Source organism: Cannabis sativa, chromosome 6 (assembly GCF_029168945.1).
Source record: "Cannabis sativa cultivar Pink pepper isolate KNU-18-1 chromosome 6, ASM2916894v1, whole genome shotgun sequence".
NCBI classification, from domain to species: domain Eukaryota; kingdom Viridiplantae; phylum Streptophyta; class Magnoliopsida; order Rosales; family Cannabaceae; genus Cannabis; species Cannabis sativa.
Window position 1 is genome coordinate 5,496,000 of NC_083606.1, and position 18,852 is coordinate 5,514,851.

The 18,852-nt window shown below is 30.4% G+C and overlaps 2 protein-coding genes and 1 pseudogene across 2 annotated transcripts; 1 reads left to right on the forward strand and 2 right to left on the reverse strand.

The window, feature by feature from the left end:
• The first annotated feature begins 4,266 nt into the window (after positions 1-4,266).
• Positions 4,267-5,640, forward strand: LOC133039109 (mitogen-activated protein kinase kinase kinase 20-like). The gene has a single exon (XM_061117921.1). The coding sequence runs from the start codon at positions 4,273-4,275 to the stop codon at positions 5,638-5,640; it is 1,368 nt and encodes a 455-aa protein (XP_060973904.1). The 5' UTR covers positions 4,267-4,272.
• Positions 5,641-5,816: 176 nt separating this feature from the next.
• LOC133039110 (histidine--tRNA ligase, cytoplasmic-like) lies at positions 5,817-7,931 on the reverse strand. Its single transcript, XM_061117922.1, has 6 exons — positions 7,905-7,931; positions 7,521-7,586; positions 7,106-7,321; positions 6,657-6,791; positions 6,398-6,496; positions 5,817-5,873 (listed from the first exon to the last, which is right to left on the reverse strand). Exons 1-6 carry the CDS (start codon positions 7,929-7,931, stop codon positions 5,817-5,819), a joined length of 600 nt encoding a protein of 199 aa, XP_060973905.1.
• A 5,440-nt stretch (positions 7,932-13,371) lies between these two features.
• LOC115725082 ((R)-mandelonitrile lyase 1-like) lies at positions 13,372-17,842 on the reverse strand (annotated as a pseudogene).
• Positions 17,843-18,852: the final 1,010 nt, after the last annotated feature.

Here is an 18,852-nt window from a genome sequence, read left to right on the forward strand (position 1 = left end):
ATCTCTTCATTAGAATCAACCATCTTAAATCGTTCCATAGATTTGCTGCTTAACACCTCACCGATCTTCTTCACTGCGCTAACACACTGGGAGAGGTCTTTAGGGTGAGAGAAGTAATTGAATTGCACATGTGGAGTGACTCTCACATCGTTGGATGAAGCGAACCATAGAGAGCCACTCGACAAGGGATGCCTTAGCTTTTCGCAAATGATAGCCATACCCAAAAAATAACACGAAAAATAATATAAAATCAACAAGAAAACTACATAAAAGTAACATGAAAATAACAATAAAAAATAACATACAGATAACAAAAAATTAACAACAAATTAACAAGATTACAACATAAAAGACCGTATTTTCTGTAAATAAAATTAAAAAATTCGTAAAAATGTTTAAAATTCCGTGAAACCGTATTTTTGTAAATTTTTTTTATTGTTTTTATGTTTTTGTGAAATAATCCTTTTTTTTTTTTAATTAAAACTAAAGGGTAATTCTACAATGTACCCCCTTAAAATGGATATACTGATGCACCCTTGACTTGTTTCGGTATCCAGAAGAACTTTTTAGTCTATTTTTTTTTTCATATTCATGTACGTTATAGCTATATAAGATAACCTACAAAATTTTGAAAAATTCAGAATAATTTACAATATAGAAAATAATGTTCAAACAGTCTATTTTACACGTGTATAAAATAAAATAGTCACGCGTGCAACACACTGTTTGAACGTATTTTTCGGCGTGTTAAACTTTTCCAAATTTCTTAAAATTTTGCAGGATGTCTTAAATAACTATAACATACATGACCATGAGAAAAAAATTGACTAAAAAATTATTTCGGGTGCTAAAACAGATAAGGGTGCATCAATGTATCTATTTTAAGGGGATGCATTGTAGAATAGTTTTTCTCCTTTTTTGTACAAGTGATTTTTATGTAAGAATGATGATTAAATCTACCAATTCTTTCTTTTTTTTAAAAAAAAAAAAAATAAACAATAGCTTATACAATAGAAATTTCATACGTATATATATATATATATTTTTTGCATTGAATAAATTTATTAAAAATATAACAACGTCATACAGACTAGTTATGAATACTATACATCTTATGTTTATCAAATAAATACTATTTTTGTCAGGATAATCAAAATAATACTATAAACCCAACAAAAATAAAAGATATTCATATCAAGCCAAACAAGTTAATTATTCATTCGAAGAGCATGCATAACTAATCCACGAGCAACACAGGTTAGGGACACTCCTGGAAATCTGAATAACAAACTTGTAAATTTTTTTAATAATGATCTTAAAATCATTAGAGCGGGAACTCTGATAGTAAAAGCAATCATAGTTGTAATATCTTTGTAACAAACTGCAATCAAAACTCGCTATCATTTCTCTGAAAGCTTGAAGGGACAATAATGTTTTAACTGCAGATAAACAAACAATATATTAGTGGGATGAAATTTAAAATAATGAGTAATTAGATATTATTGCAAATTTATATTTTATTTTTACTACAAATAAACAAAATAAGCATTAATAGAAAATTTTTTTAGGTTGATGTACTACTATTTAATTTAATTTAATATTTTAGTCTATTTTCTTTTACTAGTATTGCTTTAATATTTTTGTAATTTAATAGCTTTAATAAGTTTCATACTATTTTTATAATATATATATATAGTAGGTTATATAAGGCTAATTTTACTTAATAGGTTTTTGACTTTTATTTTTAATTATATATTTAATTTAAGAATTTGATTGTAGTTTAATAGTTGTGCCAATTTTATCTCGTGATTGATTTCAGTTTTATTTTCATTATCTTATTTGATATTGATTATTATATATGATACTTTTTTAGGAAAAGATTTATGAAACTCATTAAATTACATTAAAGGAAATTTATTTTTACATTATCATTTAATTTTTTCTTACCATTTATAATTTTGTGTAATATTTTAGAGCTTCTTATTATTGTTTTTCACTTAAAATGTATTATTTTGTTTTACATAAAGTTATTAATTTATAAGGTCTTTTTGCATTCATTATCCATTACTTTTTAAAACCATAATTAAATTTTATTAAATTAATTATTTTTACCATAAATAAATGTATTTTATTTTAGTTGAGTTTTGATTTAAAAATTCTTAAAATATTATATTATATATAAATATATATTTTGTGGGATATTTTAATTCTAATTAAGATGTTAATTACTCCTTGTTTTGACTATTATAGTATTAATATTTGTTTAAAAGTGTATATGAGATTACATGGGTTTTTTGCACTATTTTTTGATAGTTTTGATGCCTTTTACGACTTTTGTACCTCTTTTGGCTTTTGTGCCATTTTATGGCTTGTCCCTATTTGTTTAGGGTAATTTTGTAGTTTGGTCAATTGGCAAGAGAAGTGATTCTGCTCATGATTTCTATTTCAACGACTTGTTCTTTTTTGACAGATAAGTATTTCAAGTTTAAGTCCTTATGTTAAATATAGTTTTTTTACTATTGTTATTTCACATTATCTTTTCATTATATTGTGTGGTAATAGAATTTTATTTTGTTATTTTGTAGGTTATTTTGTGGAGGGCATCTACAATTACAGAGAATTACTGATAATCCTAATTTTAAACTTAATTTGTTTGATATAATTTTTCAACATTTTTATATTAGGGTGCTAGTTTGTTGTTAATACCTTTGGCTAGTTATTCTTAGAAATTCTGTTAATTTTTTAGTTTTTAGTATTGCTGAGAGTTAGAGTTATGAAGTGTGTGTTAATTTCTAATTTTATATATTATTTTATTTTGAAGATTGTCATTCTAATATAACTGTTTTTTTGTTTGGGTGTTGCAATTTTTCAGTTTTGCCTTGCTGTAAAGACAACTAGTTAATAATAGGAAGGTGTTTCTTCAATGTGATGTGGTGCTGTTTGATGACGTTATAGCTTTATTGTCTAAATTTTCGGGGACAGTTTTGTCCCATGTGGCTCGAGATGAGAATTTTGCAGTGCATGGTTTGGCAAAGCATGCCCTTCGGTTAGACAATGAGCTATCCTGGTTCGAAGAGGTGCCGTCACCGATTGTGGATTGCTGCTTTGATAATCTTGTGTGAATTTGATCACCGCGTCAAAAAAAAAAAAAAAAAAAATACTAACAATAGTCACTATAAAGAAAAAAAATTATAAAAAAAATGGAAAATAACTTATCTTGTCAAATACAATTAGTGTCTGAAGTAGATCCACGAGCACTAATTCAATCATTAAAATAACTATTATATTTGTAACTAATTAATGTATGACCAGAAAGGAAACATGTTTCACGATGGCTGAAGAAAAATAATTGTTTGATGGGAAAAAAACTTTTCAAAATGTTTAATAAATAATTGTATGATTGGAAGAAAAATTACTTCAAAATTATTGAAATTATCGATTAGCAAAAAGCTTCACGATGAAACAAACATTCAGGGAAAGAGAAAAACAATATATGTAATTTTAATCAAATCTATCTATAAAAAGAGAAAAAAACATACAGACAAATTAATATTACTAAAACCATATCACAGTAATTAATATTAATTAGTCAATAAAAAGAATAGAGAACGACCATCGTAATATTACTGAACTTAATTTCCAGAACAACGGAAGCAACCCATAACGATGTCGTTTCCTTAATTTCCACGTTAGTGAATTCATACGTATATTGATAAGTATAACATGTAGAACAAAACAATAATAATAATTATGAATACGCATAAATATCAATAAATATATTTATATATTTTATTTATTCATATAAAATCTCAAATCTTAATTAAAATAATTACTATTTATTGTAACTAACGATAATTAATTGACAGCAAACACTCATTAAATAATTACCAAAAAAATCTGTATAACAAATTATACATAAACTAATAATTATATAATTAAACCAAAAACCGACAAAAAAAAAGATAAATCTCGTAACTGATAAATTACAATAAAAAAAATCTCAAACAAACCCTAATACGAAAGTGATTTAGTTTTAGTTAAAAATGTATATATAAACCTAATACTAATAGGTTTATTCAAACTTAAACGCTAGTATAAAATTATATACGTATATGTCAAGAAATATATATTTATAATTTAAATTGTAAGGTTTCCTCTCCCACTTAGGATAGCGTTCTAACTATATATATATATATATAAACTTATTACTGTAGCTGATAACAAGAGAAAATAATAACGTTAGTGTTCTAAAAACATAGTGAATTATAGAAAATGATTATCATGAAGAAGAGAGGAAGAGAAGAAAAAGAAAAGAATTCGTTAGGAAAGAAACAAAGAAGCATATATAGAAGAGATGAAGAATGGGGATGGATGAGGGGTAAATTGTTGGGAGTTGGAGGTTATGGCTCTGTTTCCGAAGCGATTATCCCTGGCGAAGCTCGTTCTAGACCACCACAATTTAAAGACTTCCCGTCACGTTTGGCTGTAAAATCTGCTCATCCAGGTTCTTCTTATGCCGACCTCATAATGGAAAAGGTTGTTTATACGTCTTTGGGGTCCAGTCCTCACATCCTCAAGTTCTACGGCCACGATCATACATTTTCTGAAGAACATGATGGAAACTATGGCGGAATCATTTATAACCTGTTTTTGGAGAATGCCTTGGGTGGATCATTGAGTGGTTTGATCGAGAGAACAAAGGTTGGGTTGCTTGAGTCTCAAGCAAGAGTACACACTCGCTCTATTCTTAAAGGATTGGAGTTGATACACCATAAGGGTTTTGTCCACTGCGATATAAAACCATCCAACATTTTGATGGTTCATTGTGATGATGATAATCCTCATGGTGTGGATGGTTTGGTTGCCAAAATTGCTGATTTTGGTCTCTCTAAGAAGAGTAATGATGATTTTGAGAAACGAGTGAGAGGTACTTCGTTGTATCTGTCTCCAGAGAGTGTTTGCGAAGAAACTCAAGACCAGGCCTCTGACATTTGGGCTCTTGGGTGTGTTGTTCTTGAGATGTTGACTGGAAGTACGCCATGGGATGTAAATTTGGGGCAGGAAGAGCTGTTCAGCAAGATTTCTACTGAAACACCTTCTCTACCATCTTACCTTACTTCCACTGCTCAAGATTTTTTACTTGAGTGCTTCACCAGAGACCCCAATCAGAGACCTTCTGCTCAGACGTTGTTGAATCATTCGTTTGCTATGAAATGGGAAGAGGATTCCGAAGAAGAAGACCCAGAAGAAGAGGATTCTGAAGAAGAAGACCCAAAAGAAGATCCCGAAGACGACCTAGTTAAAGATCCCGAAGAAGAGGAAGATCCTGAAGAAGACCCAGAGGAAGATCCTGATGAAGACCCAGAAGAAGATCCCAAAGAAGAGAATCCTAAAGAAGACCCTGAAGAAGATCCCGAAGAAGACCCAGAGGAAGATCCTGAAGAAGACCTAGAGGAAGATCCTGAAGAAGACCCAGAGGAAGATCCTGAAGAAGATCCAGATCCCAAAGAAGAGGATCCTAAAGAAGACCCTGAAGAAGATCTCGAAGAAGACCCTGAAGAAGATCCCGAAGAAGACTCTGAAGAAGACCCTGAAGAAGATCCCGAAGAAGACCCAGAGGAAGATCCCCAAGAATCCTGAAGAAGAGGATCCTGAAGAAGAAGCTGATCTTCACAATATGATCCTTGCTAGAAAAACCGAAAATTGCAGTAACCTACATAATACAGAAACTCAACTAAGTAAAGAAAAGGTGTCAAAGAAATTAATTACAAACATTGTAGTATTACACTCTTTGAAAGAAAAGTAAAGTTGTCATGTTATACCTTATTTAAAGTGACAATCTCGCCACCCTCACCATATCTTTTCAAAATGCTCTACAGACAAATAAATAAATAACAGCAAAAAAAGTAATAAACCATGAATGTAATTGTGTTTAGAGTCTGAGAAATAAAAGTGACATGCTTCAGAATGTAATAAATTATGCATGTAATAAGTGACTAAAAGACATTAATTAACAAGATATATTATAATACTATACTTGTACGATTAATTCACATATAGTTTCAGAAAGTTGTGGGAATAAGGTTGTGCCAACTTAGTCAAATTGTATAATAAAGCTATAATTGATAAACTAATGCCTTTTGTTCATGTGTACACGAGACATATATATATTTATATATATATATATACATATATATCAGTGACATTTAAAAAGCACTCAAAATCAATTGCAAGTAAAGAAAAAGAAATATAAAACTATGTAAAATAATTTTTGGTGTGTTTCTTTAACTAGATAATTATACAATTGAGATGTCCCAATTTCACTATAAAATATTACAATTTTTGAATTATTAATTATTACAAAATGTTGTTTTCTAAAGGGAAAACAATTACTAACATTTTTTGATAAAACATGAAAACACGAAGTGACTAACACATCTATAAAATCAAACTTAAGCCTGAACAATGACTTTCCGATCGTAACATCATATATGAACTGTAAAAATCAATCAACCAATCAACAGATCAAACCGAAAGCAGTATAAATGAAAGTAACAACATATGAGAAAACCCATGTGAGAAAAATGGCATGATGATCCTCTAAACAAGTGCAAAAAACCAAATTGCAACACAAAAATATGTGCAGAAATCCTTACTATTTCTGTCTTAATCTGGTCAAAAGGTTGCTTGTCTAACTTGTCAATGCTTGAACAAATAGTTCTAAACTTGCCGGGGGGAACTCCACAAATTTCTAACATTCCATCTAGTAACTTCAAATGATTCAATTTTATCTGTGATCATTAAGAAAGCAATAACAAACATTCTAAGTAAAAGAATATTTAACAGAAATGCACAAGTACTACAGTTAACATTGATACTTTACCTAGATAAAACCTACCCTGACATGTTTGGGTAAGATTTTTTTTTTATGCTGAATATCAAAGAAGCACTCTTGGAAGTGTTTTGGTTAAAAATAAAAAGGCCTTTTTCATAAACTAGGCCAAACGGAACCAACAACTACACAAGAACCTTTAAATATCAAGTAGTGCAATTCATAGAGAAAACAAAATTGCCGATGAACATGAAGATCGGAAAGAGAAGTTACCTCATATTTTTCGATTTCCAGTTCATCCAGTAATTCGGTCAAAATCTGGCCCCATTCTTTCAATTGACCAGCAATATCAAAATCACATTGATAAAATTCATGATATCTTCCTTTAGATGGGTTGTCTCTTCTGCAAACCTTTGCTATGAAGGATGTTATGCCATTCATAGCCACAAATCTAGCAAAAGGAACAATTAAGTCACAAAGCTCCCCACCCTAACAACCAATTAGACCATCACAAAACCTTAGTTGTGACAAATTAGAAGCAATTGATTCATAAAAATTTTAAAAAACATATAGAAAGTTAATGTCATAAATCAAATATCAACTTCTTCCCCATATTTTTTTTTTGTAAAAATCTCTCTTAGTTCAAATAACAGAGTATCCAAGCTGTAGCACCATGCCTCTCAAAAACATCTTCTATAATTGAAAAGGCTTTCTTTCTTATAGCCATTTGTTCTTTTGAGAAATCCCGAGTACCCTGAAATGTAACAAATATCCAAGTCAGAAATGTCAATTTTATTTATCTGTTAACTAAATGTCCTACAACCAAGAACACCATTAATAATATATAGTAAATGATTAAAATTTCAAGCTTGAGAAGTCTTCTAGTTTCATGGCTTTCCAAAATCTCCTTCACTTTGATCAACAAGCTATCAAACTCAATGTCCTTTGGATCCAATAACCCTGAACTTGCACAAGCATCTAACTTACTCAATCTATTCTCAATCAATAGCCGTAAATTTGGGGGTTATTCTAAATTAACCATCCCCTTCAACTTAGACCCATTCAGCAATACCTTCATATTGCCATCCCCAAAATCCATCAAATGATATATCGCGGCCCCAATGTTTCCAGCGCAGTAGCCTCCTTTTGGGTCAAATCTAGCAAGTCAGTCTCTAGCCTTTGCGAGTTCTTCGTGTTCAATGCTTCATCAATTCGTACTTGTGCAAGGCCATTGGCAAATCAATGGCATAGACAGCTGATGAGGACAGAGACTATCCCTTGCCCCCACCCTATCGTGGTAACAAATACTTCGACTTTCTCTGCCATTGTATTTTAGGGTTTTTGGTTAGAGAATAGAAAAAAACCATTATCCTCTATAGGTATTCCATTTTGTGGACTCAGCCATAACAGATGAGAAGCCATACCATTCGACTTTTGATCTAATAGAGTTACAGTTATTACAGTTATTACTTTGGTGAACATAATAGCTACATAATCTCAATGCGTTACATACATAGAAGAAATTATATAATTGTTCGGTTTTTCACAATTTTTTTTATTTCTCATAACAAACAAGAGTGGTGACATGTTTTCACCTCTCTTTGCCCAAAAATTCATGCAAGGACTCATTAAAAAGAAAACTAAATTTTGCGATATGAATACAAATCATTTTTTAGAACTGAAGAGCAAGCATCATTTTCTCTAAGAAATCTCTCATAGGCCTTTTGTAAGTCAAGTTTGAGCATATAGTTAGCCTTAGCATTCTTCATCTCATAATGCTTCACTAAATAATGACATACTATTATATTATAGGTAATGAATCTTCCTTAATGAGTCCACCTTGATTTTAGATTATTAGTTTTGGAAATATATATCTTCCCTAGTCGTGCAAAAACAAATTTTGTTGCAACTTTGTATATTATATTACAACAAGAAATAGGTTTGAAATTATTTATAGAATTAGGACAAGAAATCTTAGGAATCGAAGTGATTGTTGTGGAGTTTATTTTCTTAAGAATTCTCCATGAATGTAAGAAAGAAAGAACAACATCACACACATCATCCGGTCCGAAATCCTTTTGACTTGGAATATCAAATACAGTAGCTTTCACTTCTTTTTTTGTGTATGGTTTGACCAACATTTAATTTTGTTCACTACTAACCACTGGGCCAACCACATTTTGTTGGGGTATCAATCTAAATCCCACATTGGAAGAATAGGCAAGAGTTATCTTGGATATAAGTGTTTCACCTACTTCATTAGTAGGAGGCATTTTGAGAAGGTGCCCAAAAATAAAACCGTGAGGGCTTAGGCCTAAAGCGGACAATATCATACTAATGTAGAAATCAATGTAAGGTAGCGATCTTACAAGGTGGAAGAATGGGCCCAACACATTGACACTTGTCAAAAATAATCTTCTATTAGCCATTTTGGCTCCTAAGAGTTCAGTGTAGAACTGTAGGAAAGCATAATTTACTTTACTTGAATCATTCACCCACAGTCCTTCCATGTCTTTTATTGAGTAAATGTGATTTTCTTGCCTTCGAGCTCTACTAATGGCATGAAAAATTGTGGTGCTTGCATCTCCTTTTTTAACCAATATTGCATCTTAGCATTTTGAGCTAAGAAAGACAAACAATTTTGATGCACCTATTTATACTCCTCATTGGCTGCTAGCTAATTCTTTATCAAATAAATCCTTGTTGGTTGGAAACCTATGAAGTTCCTCCTGACAACCTTTGAGCACATTAAAGGCCCTCACTTCCTATGCTTGAATGCCACCAATTCTAACCTTATTATTCAAAGTTCTCAACGCCCCTTTTAGTCTTTTCAGTTTGTTGACTAAGGAGAACATTGGTGTACCTTGTTGCTGAACACTCTAACTATCAATTAGAATTTTAGGTAATTCAATAGAATTTTGCCAAAATCTAAAATACTTGAAAGGTTTCTTCCCTAATTTTTGCTCTGGATAGATAGCCAAAATTGTTGGACAATGATCAAATTGACCATCCGCAACGAATACTGCTTCGGTTGAAGTATATTTGTCCAACCAATCTCGATTAGCCATCACTCGATCAAATTTGGAGTAAATTCTGTTTCAACTCCCTTGCTTGTTATTCCAAGTAAAGAAAGATCCTGAGAACTTCACATATTCTAATTGGCACTTATTAATCTTTAAAATTTGTTAATCTTGTGATGTTTACCCGATCACCAACTTTCTCTTCCACACCAAGGATATCATTAAAGTCTCCTAGCACTAGCTAGGAGATGAAATTCCTTTAGCCAGAGCCTTCAAATCCTTCCAAAGAATCTCTCTGCTAGCTTCATCATTGAAAGCATATACAAATGTGACAAAAAACTTTTCCTTCTCTACTCTTGATTCCACTTCGAGATGCATCAATTTGCTTGTACATAAGAAAATGTTAACTGAAAAACATTAAAAGATTCCATCTTATAATGATTCTCCCCCGTTGATGTCGCATGTTTTTTTGTGGAGAGGCACCAACCCAAAAACATAGCAACATACATAACTCCTAGCTTAAAATGATTTTATTTTTGTTTCAAGGAGACCTACTACTAACCCAATTTGCAATGAGGATACTAATTTATTAACCTCCTTTTACTTATTCACTTTATTTACTCATAATTCTATCCATGAGTTGTAGGGGCTCCCCCCCTCCCCAATTCTTTCTTCGCATTCTCAATCACCATTCTTGAACTTTCCCCTGTTTGTTTCACTTAAGACATGAAATACATTTTCAGTAACTGTTATCATAGGTATCTTTCTAAATATTTTCTTTCCATTTTTTACTGCTTGAACACCATCTTCATCCACCTCCACACTATTTTTTGCTCAGCTATTTCCCCCATTCACTTTCTTTGGAACCCATTCTTACTTCTAATTCCCTTTCTTTTCGCAGTCCATCAACGAATGTCCAATTCCATGACAATGAGTACACTGAACAGGGGTCCTTTCATAGTGTACATAACCATCCATATCCATATCCACTTCATTAGTAAATGAAATCACATCATGGAAACTTTGATCAACCTCAACCTCAATCAGAATTTAAGGATAGGACAACCTCTCCTTTAGTTGAGTTATTTGATCAATTTGTAGTGGCTTCCCGAGTTGGCTCACAATCTTAAACAATGTCTTTTCTTCCCAATAGTTAATGTCCAACCCGTGAAGTTGAATCCAAGTAGGAGTTGTTGAGACATTTCCCTTTTTAAAATCAGCGTGTGCATTTCATGTTTTCATAATTATGGGCTTTTTGTGGAAGAATATATATCCACCTGCCAAAATATGATCTTTATGTTCTATAACGTAGGGCTGAACATCGGGTGGGTTGATTGGGTTTCGGGTTCGCGAGTTTCGGGTTCAAAAAATTGTACTTGGACCTGACCTGTGAAATGGTTTGGGTTCGCGGGTTTCGAGCTCTTGAGTCTGCAGGTTAGGGTTGACCAGATTGGCCGGGTCAACGAGTTGACCCGATCAACTCGTTAATTTATTTTTAAAAAAAATCAAATTTTATATAATTTTTTCTATATATTAAATTAAGCATATAAGTTATAAACTTATAACACCATAATCTATATTCGTTAGATTAAAATAAAATAAAAAATACATTAATTACAAATCTGAAATACTAAAGTCAAGTTTCAAACTATATATAATATATAACTTCAAAAAAAAATTTATATATAATATATTATATATTATTATTTTTAATATATTATCTATGTAATAAAAATAAAATGATTAGATTTTAGGAGTTTTTTTCTCCTCACTCAACTTTGTTTTTATCCAACATCTATATTTTAACTCTTTTCATTATAAATACTATTGTACTATTACATATTTTAAATCACACTTTCAAGTATACTTTTTTTTTTTCACTCACTATTACAAACTGTATTTTCAGTATCATTTTTAAACTAACACTTATATTTTTAATGTTAGTTCATAGAACCGACACTTATTTCACAATGACAAAAAGTCAAAGTTTAAGTGTCGGTTATACACCGAGATGAATGAGTTTTGCTGTCATTTTAAAACTGACACTTAAAATGTACACATATATTTTTTTTTCCTTTAGTGTCGGTTTAAAACCGAGACTAATTGGTATCAGTGTTGATTTTTAACCGACACTAAAAGGAGTATTTTTGAATAAAAATAATTATTAAGTATAAACATTAGTAATTCCAAAAACACTAAAACTATCAAACTCATTAATATATTTTCTAGCATTATAACGACTGTAAAATGAACGTTTCCCATTTTTAAAAACCTGTTAAAATACATAAAAAAAATATACAATTCTCATAAGAATATATTAATTTCACAGCTAATACAAAATAAAAAAAATACATACATTAAACTCAATATACAAACAAATCCCAGAAATATAGTTGCTAAATACAAATAATTATCAAACAAAATAAAAAAAAATTGAACTAAAAATTATACTGAAATATAAAAATAAATCTAGAATCTCGATTTTATGGTACGCATGGACCATGGATGACCATGGACGACCATCGTGGAGAAGGGGTGTTGCACAAAGAAGAAGGGGTTTCAGGCTTGGGTTTTTTGGGGTTAGGACTCAATCGCTGGGGAGAGAGAGATATATATGGTCTCAGTTTCTGGGGTTGGGGTTGGCCTTCGATGCCGCACGAGGGGGTGAGGGAGAGAGCTAGGGTTGGGGTTTCAACGTCGCACAAGAGGGTGAGGGAGAGAGTTAGGATTTTTTAGGGTTTTCAAAATGAGGGGGAGAAACTTTCTGTTTATACCTTCTTTCTTTATTTTTTTATTCAGATTTTTTTAAATGTGTATGTAAACGTCGGTTTATAACCGAGATCAAATGATCTTTTAGTCTCGATTATGAATCGACACCTATACTCAATCTATATGTATATATTTTTAAAATTTTTTTGATGTCGATTATACTTTTAGTATCAGCCGGTCTACTAACCGATACTTAAAGTCAATATAGGTACCAGTTATAAATCGAGACCAAAGAGTTAGGGTGGTCTTTAGTGTCAGTTTAAAAAAAGTGTCCCTTGAACCAATAACAAAAGTCTACTCTGTAGTAGTAACTCTTTCTATATTGAATTCATGAATTCTCAAAACATTCCATACTTCACTATCTTCTCAAATTTTTAGCAACTCTCGAATCACTCACAAAATGCCCCAATAAAACCAAAGTTTTCAAAGTGCTAGCTACCAACTTCACCATACTATATGGGGGGCATGTCTCATGTAGTATTTCTTAGCTTTGGTTATAAGTCGCCAAAATACACTAACACTATAAAATTTTTTATTTTTAGTCACAACAAAATTTATGACTAAAAGTAAAAAAGTTGTGACTAATTATAAATTATCATTCTTATGTGGTGACTAAAAGGTCCATGGCTAAAAGTATTAGTCACAAAAATTATAATTTGTTGTGACTAAATGCGTTTTTAGTCACAATAACAATACTTATTGTGACTAAAACTAAATTGTAGCTAAATACTACGTTTTAGTCACAAGTAAGTTTTTATTGTGACTAAAAGTCACATTTAATTAGTTACAAAAAAATATGTTGTGACTAAAAAGTTATTACTAAAAATAGCAGTTTTTTGTAGTGTAAATCTTTTTCCATGTCATTTTGTTGTAACATATGTGTATTAAACACTTGTAGAAATTCAAAAAAAGAAAAAAAAATCTCCAATTTATAACTTCATGAAATTTAAGATAAAATGTAACTCTTATTGACACACTTTATAATATATATTGTTGGAGTTACAAAAGTTAGAGAATAAAAACTAGATGTATACTTTTCAAATAAATGTTGCATTTTAACAAATTATATTTTATGGCACATTAATATTTATAACATCATAACATTATTTTATGATGTAATGATATTATTCTGCCTTTGCTTCGACTTCCCTTTCCTGCAACATCTTAAGCCCAACATACCTGCTCAAATTAATCAAACACAAACACAAAACACTTATGAGATTTTTTATGAGGCCCAAATAATAGATATAATTGAATTATTATTACCATTTTATATGTTGTTTTTATATATTAATGTTTTCCATTTAAATATAAATATCATAATATATAAATTGTAAATATTTATACAAAATATTTAAAATTGTATCTTTTATATAATTTATAGGAATTATATGTTACTTTTTTTTTTATATATTTTTTAAATTATTTTTACGTACAAAAATAACGTATAAACAACATAATACAATATAAATATAAAGTAACTTGGAGGTAATGTAAAATAATATTATTGTAAAAACAACATTCCGTATCTTTATAAAAAAATATTTAAATTCGTAAAAAGGTTGAAAAAAACTATAAATTCATATTTTAGGTTTATATAAAAACAAAAATCAAACCTTTAGATGATAAAATTGGTTATTGGAAAATCATAATAATTATTAGAACTCATAACTTTTTTATAATCAAGGGTATTAATCTCAACAATTGTGCTACATGCATACATTATAAATCTTTACTTATTAGTGAAATATTTTAAATTTATAAAAACAGAAATATAATCTTGAAGACATAGCCAATAAAAATAATTTATTTTGTAAAATAAATTTCATTAGCTCTCTCTTTTTCTCCTCATTAATTAGCTCTATAAATTTTTTCAAGGACAATATAATTTAACTTACCGGCCTAACATCATGGTAGTGGCTTGAGGATTGGTCCCGGGACAGACACGAAAAAGTAGAACAATCCACAACGCGAAGCGAATTAACCCCCATAACTCGAAAATCACCATCGACAACTTTCCCAACCGTACATCCACCATGGTAATGCCATATGGTTGTCACACTGCTTCGACAAAATTCTTCCATTGCCGACTCATCTGACTGATTCGTCGGCAAAGAAGGCCCAAAATACATAAAATTTCTCTCTTCATTAGAATCAACCATCTTAAATCGTTCCATAGATTTGCTGCTTAACACCTCACCGATCTTCCTCACCGCGCTAACACACTGGGAGAGGTCTTTAGGGTGAGAGAAGTAATTGAACCGCACATGTGGAGTGACTCTCACATCGTTGGATGAAGCCAACCATAGAGAGCCACTCGACAAGGGATGCCTTAGCTTTTCGCAAATGATGGCCATACCCAAATTCGCGGTGGAGGATTTAGGGTACATACTAAAAGGTAACGGAGTTGGGGAATTGGGAAGATTAGCCGAGATGGTTTCCATGAAATAATGGTCTGTAATTCCTACAACTTGAACCGCGGAAGGCTCAGTTGGAAATGGTATAATGAGATTGATGTTGTTACGAGGGTTATCAGCAATGAAATCTCCTACATTAGGTTGAGAAAGGACTATTGGGATATTAAGTGATGAGAGGTAAGAATGTGGGCCAATTCCACTTAGTAGCAAAAGTTGAGGACTTCCAATTGCACCAGCACTTAATATAATTTCTCCTTTGTGTCTAACTAACACTGTGTGAGATTTTCCTTTTGAATCACTATACATCACTCCAATGGCATAAGGTTCTGTGGAATTAAAATCAATCAATTATTTCAAACATTATTTTATGATAGAATCATATATAAATATTACAAAAAATCCTACTTTTAGTCACAATAAAATTTGTGATTAAAAGTGAAAAAATTGTGATTAATTACAAATTATCATTCTTATGTTGTGATTAAAAAGTTCGTGACTAAAGCTAATAGTCACAAAAATTACAATGTTGTGACTAAATGTATATTTAGTCACAATAGCTGTTGTGACTAAAATTAAATTAGTGACAACTTATATCTAAATATTATATTTTAGTCACAAGTAACATTTTGTTATGACTAAAACTCACATTTAGTAAGAAAAGAAATTATGTTGTGATAAAAAATTATCACTAAAAAATAAAAATCTTTTGTAGTGAAAATAGATACATGCACCTCAAAAAATTATATACCTAATAAAGCACTCTTATATTAAAAAATAATTCTAACTTTGTTCAAAAAGTCCCTAAAAACAATTCTAACTTAAAATAATTTTTAAACTTTACTCTTAATTAATTAATGTTTTTTTTTTACTTTTAAAAAGATTAATATAAATTAAAAATAATAAAATTGAATGCGTTCATTATTTCTATCATATCTTTTTTTTTTTTTTGTCCTCTCTTCAGCTTCTAAATCATTTAATATCTTTGAGATCTTTAAATTTACGAAAAATACTAAAAGTATTAGCACTGTCATATTATTATTAATTTTTATTAAGTATTGAGTCTCACATAGTTTAATTTAATAATTATTATATATAATATCACTAATTATTTATAAAACACTGCTTATTTAAAATTATACTAGACACTACTGATATTTAATAAGAATACTGTAAACTTATAATGAGACATTATTATTTTATATCTTGTAAAAAAGATAAAATAATGTCTATATTAAAATAATACAAATAGGTTCCATTAAAGAAAAAATACAAATAGAGATCCACTCTCTCTAGACCACCATTTCAATAATTAAAAACAATAACTTTAAAAATATTATTTTACACTTTGTCAAAAGAGATATCATACATTAGTCAAAAAAAGATAAAATGAAAGAAGAGCAAGCTTATTAAAATGTTAATTACATTTCTTTGTAGTTTTTGGCAAAATTTAATTTAATTACTATAAACTATTTAACATACTTGGAGAGTTCTGATCACTGTCATCGCCAGAATGATAATTATCTGTCTCATAACAAGTAAAGTGTTAGTTCATAATTTACTATAACACAAATTAATAACTGTAAAATAAAAATAAAACTCATTAATAAATATTATTATTACTTGATACTTTTGTAGAGAAGATGATTCTGTCCACAGTGGCATGAACACCAACTTTTAAGTTATTCAAATTTCCTTTATTAAGAAGCTCCACAGCACCATGTCTTCTCCCAACTTCATCAAAAGTTGAGCCAGAAATTTTAGTACCAAGTTTGTGATTCAAATCAAATCCATTATTAGGACCCACACCAACTTCTAACAAAGCATCTCTAAAAGAAGATTGCCAAACAGGCAACTTTGGCCGAAACACTATACTCTCTTCAACCCACTCATACGCCTTCTCAACTCTATCCATCTCCCATTTTACTCCCGATTTCGAGTAGAAACCCTCGTCTCCTCGCGAAAAGAAGCCAGCATTAATCATGCTGGACCCTCCCAAAACCCTACCTCTCACATTCTCAACCCCGTCCTCAGAAGTAAACCTCTGGGCCGGGGTAACCCTAGTTTCTTCTTCTTCTTGCATGAGATTTGCGAGAAATCCACTTAGGTGCAAGACATTCGGGTTTGATGTGGGGACACTGCCTCTTTCGAGGACAAGAACTGAGTAGTTTTCGGATAGGGTGGCAGCCAAGGGACACCCGGCTGTGCCACCGCCGATTATGATGTAGTCATAATATTCTTCCTCTAATGACATCTCTGTGGCATCATACACAGATTTCATGTACCTAAAATCTGTAACATTATTTTTTTCAAATTAATAATAAAGAATAATTGTTAATGATTGCCAAAATATTTTCTTCCAACAATTAATATTTTCTGCCTATCAATTAGAATATTAATTAATATGTATACATAATACATACCATGATCAGATCCAGAGGTAGCCAACGCCAGAACCTGTTGCTGGGGATGAAAATTAACACATAAAATTATTAAGAACAGAGATAAAATATAAGCAATGAATGATACCATTTTCTGTATTATTCTAGTTTTTCTCTATAATGTATTTCTATATATATATAAATGAAGGGTGTATATTTATATATAGGAAACGATAGATGGCATGCATTTATGGTATTCAAGTTTCAAGCCATACCTAAATGTATATAGTATAATTTAATATTAATTTTTATATATTTAATTTTAATAACAGATTGATAATCACGTGTGATAAGACAAGTAGATATTTTTGTTTTTGAAATTAAGAAAAAAAAAATTAGTGGATAGAGATAAAGGCAACTAATAGGACCAGAAGTTTGGAAGGTACGATCATGACTCGTGATATGAAAAAATAAGTGTTTAGACATGATACTACACAATAAATTTGAAAAGCACCACACATAAATACGAATAAATTAGTCCAAGAGCATATGTGCACATTAAAAAATCTTGTATTTGATAAAAATAAACTAGCTCGAGATCGCACGTGCGTACGTTAAAAAACCTTAAATATTAGTAAGCATAATCAAATTATATAATAAATCTAATGATTTTCTATAAAACATACATAATTAGTTCATTGATTGTGAAAAATGTAGAAAAGTAAGTATGAATTCGAGCTAAGAAAATTGGCTGGCTTGTTTAAAAAAAAACAAACATTCGAATAAAGCACAATATAAATTGGAACAATATGTAACAAAAATACTGTGCTTAAATTTTGACACAGTATAACACAACCCAATTTTTTTATGATATTTTTTGAAAAGTACAAAAATATATAAATGGAGCACACAAAAATATATTATTTACATCACTTAAACACATGAGTAAGGTCCAACTATATTTATATAAATATATATATATATAGGGACATCATTTTGTTCAGGGATTGTACTTTCACGGAATGTATTCCATGAGATACAATAGCCGTTAATAGGAGAGTTATTTGATATGAGAGTTGAGATTGATCTAGAGGTAATCAGGGTTGAAAAATAATAATGTACCCTGAGACCTATTATTACACGTACTCTGAGACCTATCTAATGTATTCCGTACATCATAGAATACATTCTGTGAAAGTACATCAAAAAAAAAAAAACAAAATCGTGTCCTTATATATATAGACGGTAAAATGATTTAGGGTTGGATTTGTGGTCACATTTGAGGACATGATTACGTTTGGTGCCAGATCATGTAATTGTCTTATTATAATCCGGAATGGCGGGAGAAAATATATGAGGGTCAAATAAAAGTGCAAACAACAAAAAAATAATAATTTGAGGGGGCCATTAGATAAGTTTTTAATTAAAAAAAAATT